This window comes from Parasteatoda tepidariorum, chromosome 6 (assembly GCF_982258835.1).
Source record: "Parasteatoda tepidariorum strain Cologne lab strain chromosome 6, Ptep-v5.0, whole genome shotgun sequence".
NCBI lineage: Eukaryota > Metazoa > Arthropoda > Arachnida > Araneae > Theridiidae > Parasteatoda > Parasteatoda tepidariorum.
In genome coordinates, this window is record NC_141760.1 from 62,783,167 (window position 1) to 62,791,702 (window position 8,536).

At 27.5% G+C, this 8,536-nt stretch overlaps 1 protein-coding gene across 1 annotated transcript in view; it reads left to right on the forward strand.

Moving 5' to 3' along the window:
• The window catches only part of LOC107457171 (aquaporin-7), a 53,816-nt gene extending 49,624 nt beyond the window's left edge, over positions 1–4,192 (forward strand). Inside the window, exon 7 of the mRNA XM_071178552.2 lies at positions 4,034–4,192. Within this exon, the coding sequence (XP_071034653.2) occupies positions 4,034–4,047 (14 nt within the window). The 3' untranslated portion in view covers positions 4,048–4,192. The remainder of the gene's footprint in view (positions 1–4,033) is intronic.
• The last annotated feature ends 4,344 nt before the right edge of the window (positions 4,193–8,536 follow it).

The window sequence follows — 8,536 nt, forward strand, 5'->3', positions numbered from 1 at the left end:
AGATTATTAACTGAAGAAAAAAAACTAAGCTTATCATAATTCTTACAATGGAATTATTATGCTTCCAGTAACTTCGCCTTGTAGAAAAAAAGCTTAATAATTGGTATAGAATCCTAAGTTTTAAAAGTTATATCCTATAATTATCGTAAAATAATGTAATAAAATTTAACCTAAACCCTATAAAATAACAATTATTTTTAATACAATTATGTAATGAAACTAATAAATTATTAATTAAATCTTTTTATAAACCGATAGTTTGTAACCAGAAAAAAATTAAGTAAGTTTATCGTTTTTCTTACTGAGAAATATATAGTTTTTCAATTACTTATCATTGTAGGACAAAAACTTAACTACTACTAAATTGTACATAGTCGTAAGTTAGGAAATGAAAGTTACATCATTCTAAAACTATTGTGAAGTAACCTAATTAAATTTAACCAAATCCTTATAAAATAATCATCAAAACTCTTTTAAAGAAATTGTGTGATGAAAATGACGAATTGTAAATTTTTAATAATAGTTTTTATACATTAATAGTTTGAAAACTGAAAGAATAATACAATATTTACCATATTTCTTATAGAGGAATGTATATTTTTTCAATAATTAAACATTGGGAACAAAGCCTTCGCTATTTGATTCTAAATAAAAGAAATTTTAAAAGTTATATCATTCTAAGTTTATTGTAAAATAATCAAATTAAATTTAACCAAAATCTAAAAAAAAATATTGAAGCAATTTTCAAACAAATTACGCAATGAAAATAATAAATTATGATTATTAATAACAACTTTTTATGCATCAATAGTTTGTAATAGTAGATGTTTTTTTCTTACAGAGGGATATATTTTTTGTCAATAACTAAACATTAAGAACAAAACTTTGAATAATCTGTTCCAAATCGTAAGTTTTAAAAAAGTTACATCATTCTAAAATTATCATAAATGTTCGAATGAGACATAAACAAACTTGATTAAATATTAACAAATCTAATGAAATATAATCTTATAAAATAACCATTAAAGTAGTTTTAAAAGAAATTATTCTTTAAAGAAAGTAACTCCAAAACTTATGTATGTCTAGTCGGAATACGAATAAATCAACACACTTTTAACAATTAGTTGTTGAAATCCAATATTTTACAAAGTTTAGTTATTTCAACATTGAAAATTACTTAACCTCGGACTACGCTGAGTATTAAATTAACTGTCACGATTGCTTTAAAATAATTTACTCATATTTACGTATTAGATCATTTAAATAAAAAAATATGTAATTACATTTATTAAAACGCAAATATATATCTCAAGAAATTTTCAATCTATTTCTTAAGCATTAGTTTCAATACTTTTCTTTCAAATTATAGATAATTTGAATTTTTTTAATATATGTATCAAATAGTTTTGATATATATATATATATATATATATATATATATATATATATATATATATATATATATATATATATATATATATATATTAAAATAAAGCAAAAGATTATAAAAAAAGATCGATAATAAAACATTTAAAAAAATTTTGCATAATGTAATGTGTATCTGAAATTATGCTCATATTAAATTTTAATTAATTTATTTCAAGCACTTTTCTTATTACCATTTCTTATACTCTGAAACTAAATTCAACATCGAACCACTATTATATTATTTTGAAAATGTTTTTTTCTTAGAAAGTTGCTTTATTTTACCTTAATAGATTTGATTAGCTAAATTATGTTAGCGTATAAATTAAATTTTAGCTTGTATATGTTGCTATAAAATACAAAAATATTTTAACATTTTAAAAAGGCAGATTTTTAATTAATACATCCTTAAAATAACAGGGTTTTTCATTAATGAGTAAAATTAAAAATTTGAGTGCTATTTTTCATCAATATTTATGCTCTTTTTTCTCTACTGAATTGGTTGAGGCATGTCGAAGCCATGCATGTCTATATATTCAAGATTGAAATTCAAATATTATTTATATTTTTTTCGTTATAGAATGAGGCATAAGATATTGAACTAAACCTAGCATTGCGTACCAAAACTAAACCTAACTGCACGTAAAAATAATCAACGCTAAACTGATAAAAAAAAATTAAGTCTGAGTTTTTGTACAGAAATTATTCTACAAATGAAGCAATAAGATTTCTATTGCATATCATTTTTATGTATTATATAAATAAATTATATTATAATAGTTGTTCCAAAAAATCATAAGAATATCTTCGAATACAGTTTGAGCACTTTCTCATAAAATGTTTATATGAACTGGTAATGATTTTAATACTCTAATCCAGCATTTTCCCAGAAATTTACCACACGGAAATCTCTCACAGAACTAAAATCAGTGCTAAACACCTTCCTTCAAATATTTGCGAAATAAAGTTTAACAAACTTCCATTCATTAAACAAATTTACAATATTCCTACTCTTGAAAAAAAAGTAAGGTCAGAGCTACTGGGATATGATCAAATTTACCGTGTTTGTGGCTTTATGGGAACTCCAAAAAGCTAGGTAAATTTTTACTTAGTCCTTTGGTCATGATTTTAATAAAATTAAAAGTAAAATATGATCCTATATTATGTAATAAAACTTAGTGAATATGATCAAACTTAGTTTTTCCATGATATCTTTAAGAATGGCATATAATCATTTATTTGGATAATTTTATTTTTCAGTTTTGTATTTTTTACTTAATGTGCGGTAATAAGAACTATTATTTTCAAAACTAGATTTTTTGGTAAACCACTTCCAGATGAGAGGAAAAATTACCAAATAAATGGCTAAAATACCGTATATTTTAAACCAGAATTATGCTTCTTTTTTTACCAGAAATGTCATTACCATGAAGTACTAATTAGGTGGTATTTGATGATATTACTATATAAATAAACCTTAGGTAAATAATTGAAACCTCAACCTAATTTTGACGAAATTTAAAGACGGAAATTAAAATTAAAAGACTAAAATGTGCAAAACGAAAAAATATCAAAATTAACAATTTGAACATCGAGTTAGCTGAACTAAGGACGTCGTTTTATTTGACAAAATTTTGGAACACTTCATTTAACTTTAATCAAACGGAGACGAATGTCAGCTTCAGTATCTAGACAGGGTTCGGTGTTTAGTTATGGTTTAAGCATCTATTGAAAGCCCGCATTGGCTAAGTTCAGTTGTGGCAAAAAATATGGTTACGTTTTTTAATAAAGGGTTGAAGTGTTTTGTTTTACAGACTAAGTCAAAAATTTCAATATGTAAGGTAAATTTCAAAAGGTAATCTGAAGCTGTCAACCATACATTCCAAATTACTAGATGGAACAAAGGTTGGTAAAACCCGATACGTGACTAGTACGTTTTTTACGTCTCTCTGAAGCAGCACAATGCGTTTTTAGTCCCGACCTGAGAGACATACCTGAGGATGATTCAAAGATATGCCATCACAATTTTGATCGTCTGCAGAGGACATGACGCCTTCGTAGCCCAAAGACCTGCGTGGGAGTGAAAAAATTAACGGTATAACAGTTTAACGAGGATCAATACAATGAATCCTCAATCTTTTTGCATTTTTATCAAAGTGGACACCAGCCCGTGCACTCACCGCAACCAGTGATGTTTGACTTCGATGAACTACTAGGAGCCATGTCATACACTCAGTCTACTGGTAGTACAATGATACATAATGGTCCTTCTTGAATTTCAGTTCATCTACTTGTCTCACTTAACCTTGATATTTAGCATAATTTACTTTAATTTTCATATTGGCATTAATATTGGCATTTTCTGAATATAATTTATTCTTTTTGTAATTATTTTTAGAGACATTGGTTTTGTTTTCCTAATGTTCGCCGTAGAAATATTAGAGCCAGATCACAGTTTCGAAATAGGCTCATGTTACTTTAATTTTTTTTAATAAAAAACATGGAAAAGAAACATTACTCCAACACATTTATAGGTCTTGCCAAGATATTTTTTTTATTAATAGATACGTTCAATGTTTATAAAATAGTTATGTTTTCTTTTTTTCAGAAAGAGTAAGATAATGAAAACATCCAAGTGTCTTCACGAAAAAGGACATTTCTTTTCAAATCTTACGCATCATGCATTGTATTTCACTTTATGTACCATCAAAATTATATCTTGTTTCAATACATTAAACATACTCAATAAAGAGGACATTTTATATAATAATATGTTTTACTTTTTCCGTGATAAAAATATTATTATTTAGTGACTTCTGCCAATTTTATTATTCAAGGTTCTGATGCTTGAGAACCTATATGCAACGAAACCAAACAATGTTATTCTCTGACTTATTAAGATATAATAATTTGCCCCCTACCCAACAAAACAATTCTGCTTAGGAGAGAAAAGAATTGCAGTCATCATTAATAAATTTGCGAATTTTTTGAAGATCAAGTCAGATCTTAGAAAAAGCGTCGTTTATAAATAATTTATATAGTTAGATATTTCTGATTTCAGATTGTTGTGCTAAAACCGTATAGTTCATATAAGATTATCAGAAAAAAACTTAATTATTAATAAATGATATGAGATAGAGGTGACTTATAAAACAAAAACTTTTACTTGTGTATTTATCACATTTTTAACTTATATCCTTGAAATATATTTTCAGAAAGAAGTTATTTTTAGGACAATTAGATGGGTTTTAAATAAATAGTCCCAAAAAACTGAAGCGGAACGACATGACCCGATTGAAAACTTCATTTGCTTCAAAAACATACAAATATGAAACAACAATCGACATGTTTCAAGCGCTTAAAAGTAGGCGCTTATTGAAAGTAAAAACAATATTAAACTATTGTACATTTTCACAAATTAAATATCCTATTTTACTATAGAAGATAATGAGATGGATAATTTGATTGATGATAGATTACATGATGGTTTCAGAATTGTATTAAAGGATACTTCACAATAATAATATTATATCCCAGATAGCAAAATAAGATTTACTTTCACTGAGCAAAAATCTTTTAATGTAAACCCAAAAAGGTTTGTTATGCGGTTTACTTGTAAACCTTCTAACCTTAAAATGAGATATGTGACAATCTGCTCCATTCTACGCACATTACCTTAATCCAAAACCAGGGAAAACAACCTTCTATATAAAAACCTTAAATCAAGGTTGACTCAGTTAGGTTGACAAGGTTGGCGTAAAATTTTTTTTTTAATAAAGTTAGTCTCAGGTGAAAATAATCTTAAACCTAGGTAATTATAAGGTTTCTTTTCACAAAGTCTTGTATGCAGGTATGCTCGGCTAAAATCCACCTTGTCATGAAATTTTAATGGACTAGGCAATTTTAGCGTATCGTTAGTGTGACGTCAGCTAAGACGTCATTATGGACCTAAGGGGTAATTCTTTTTAAGAAAGATTTAGGAAATAATTTTTAATCCTTTTAGGATAAAAGGTTTGAAACTTCAATATTTTTGCCTTATTGAAAAAAGGTTTTTAGTGAAAACATTTTCGGGACAATAAAAGGAAAATTCCGGCAAAAGGTTGCCATAAGGTTACATGATTTCTGGGTATATTGAAAGGGAAAGATATTGTAATTGGATTTGTACATTAAATGGAGAAAAATAAATATTGATTTTGAAGTTAAAAAGAAGCAAAAAAAGGTCGGAAATAGGATTTAAAGTAATTAAATTAAAGGGAACGTGATTGTTCATGAAAAGTGGTAGTACAAAAACATCGTGGAATAGCATTAACCCAATTGGGTATACTATAGCCTACGTCACAGATCCTGTTATTCCTACTAAATTTAACTAGTAAACAGCATTTTCTGCGAACCTGATTTCTAGCAACAAGTAAAAGCATCAAACGAAGTGTCTTGTTTATAAGTCGCTACTCGCCAGGTTGGAATTGTATTAGTCTAGTTCCTTTGGAAATAATTTATATTGTTATTTTACCGAAGTTTATGAATTTAGTAAGCATATTTAAAACTCAGTTTCTTAATTAAACTAAAAGGTAAATGTTATGCCTAGTAAGTGGAAGTAGTTGTGCTTTTTTCATATTATACCCAATTGGTTCAATGGTCACTCAATGTGAGGTAAGCATTGAACAGATTGGTATCACTTATTTACAATAAGCTGAACGCTACAAATAATCAACATTTTAGATGTTGGATAATAAAAAAATGACTTGACATCTCCAAATACAAGCATACGATTTGACGCACTGACGAGTGATGTTTCCAATCAGAAATAAAAGTATGCCCATGAAACAAAATATGTACTCACCGCATACAAGAGACAAAGAAAAAGGATGCACCGAAAAAAAACACGCTTGATTCAAAGCAGTTTTCTTTAATTTTTGATTTATATTTCTTTATATCACAAACAGGCGAAATTTTTAAAATAAAAAATATATAAAGACTAAAACACTCCCAAAACAGGAAACACGAGGTTAGAAAGTATTTTAGTAAATGCCTAAAATCTTTCGAGAAATGGGTAACAGAACAGTAGTTTTTTAAACTTTATAAAGGTTTAGCATTTAAACGTAATACAGTATAAAAAATAAGGACGAAAAATCAATTTAAATGGTGATAAGAAGATAAAAACGCTGCTTAAATTGAAAGGATCTTTAATATTTAAAGAAATTTTCAAAGGTTTAAAAAGGTAAATATGAAGGATATTGAAATTAGCAAAAAAATGGTTTTGAGAATTTGTATCAATATAAATGCCAAAGAAAAAGGATTTAAATCCTCATCTCGGACAGAAAGGGCATTAGGTACACAAAAACGAGTCAGTCAGAGAGTGTCAATATTCAGAAAAATTCGTTGACCGTTGACTGAGAAAAATCCAGATAAGCGATAACCGATTAAAATTCAAGAAGCAGAGATTTTAAAAAGGGGACGACTAAGATTGGCTAAGTAAGCCCCTCCCACTCCAAAACAAATGAAGAAAAAAATAGGGCCTTAATGTGGTGGTTTAGTGAAAAATAAGGTATTAAACTACTTTCAATGACATCTTCTTCTAAAAGACGGTAAGACATCAGAGGAAAGGTGAGAGGGTGTTTCTCCCCAAAGGAAATTTAAGATCAAACTGCAGGTGTAATGACCGTTGACCTGACCAAAACGGGTGAAGAGATTCTTTTTGAAAAGAAAAGGGAAATTTTGGCAGACAAAATATATTCAATATATTTGCGCTTACATTGAGAAAAAAATCCCTTAATTTAAGAAAAATCAATTCAAAATTCCACGTAGAATTGACTAAAACTGTTATAAAATTAGAAGTTAATAAAGGTTTAAAAAAAATTTTAAAAAATATTTAAATAATTATAAAATAAGAGTTAAATAAAGTATATCTAAGTATTAAATAAGATAGCGAAATAATATAGCAAATGAGTATTAAATAAGAGTAATTATAACATTACACAAAGTGTAACTGTGACAGAGCCCATTTTCAAGACTTGTCAGATGTGAATATATAAAAAAACAAAAATGATTTTTAAAAAAAACTTGTAGTTGCCAATGAAAAATGTAGAAATAAAGGTGAGAAGCAAAATTACAAAAAGCACACAAGCCGAGATAGATAAAATATGAACAACAGAACAAGAAAAATCACAGTGACTAGGAAAGAAATCAGAGCTAAAGCAGGGCTCATCTTGATGCCTTGGAATCTTGTTTTATTCACTTGAACTCTGATTCCCTTGTTAACGACATTCGTTCCGTCCCTCCTCTCCATAATACGTGGAAATGCATTATACCCTGATTTGCCTCTCGGCAACTGTGAGTTTTCTTGTTCTATTTTTCATTGTTTTTTCTCTAGGCATCTGTGGTTTTTCTAGTTTTGCCTCCCCCCCCTTTTTTTTTTCCTTTTTCGCTGGCAACTTAACGTTTTTTTTTTATTTCAAATAATTTTTGCTTCTTTTCATTCACGTCTGACAATGAAAGTAGCGGCACACTGAGTCCCTGTTCTTTTTAAAGTACACAAATTAAAAAAACGATTAAGTATCTCAATCTCATAACTTTTCAAATCATGCATAACAATCTTTTAAATAAGGTTTTCATAAATTATAATAAGATTCCCTTGAAGAGATCTATTTTGCATTAAAAAGTACAAACTTTCGATTTATCACTAAAAAATTTGGATTAATTCAAGTTTGAAAAGTCATCGAGTCTAGCACTTATTCAAATGTAAAAGACTTCAGTAAAAAAATACTTCCATTATTTTGTTTGATATAAACTGCAACTCTATTTTTATCGTTAACTTTACCCTCAAATTTATATTATTTTGAAAGAATTAAGAAAAAATAGGTATATTGTGACCAAAATAATATAATTTTCAAAATTTGGGCTATTTTATTTTATTTATAGCAATTTTTTTTATTTTTAAACTAAATATTAATACTTACGAATATTCTATAATTCTCATATTCAAAACATAATTAACGTAATTCTATGAAATTCCTAGATTCTCTTTTCGGCAAGGTAATTGTCTTTATTCATTTAAATTAGGTACATGATGTTGCCTAAACACCTCGTACTGCATTTGTATAATTTTTGTGGA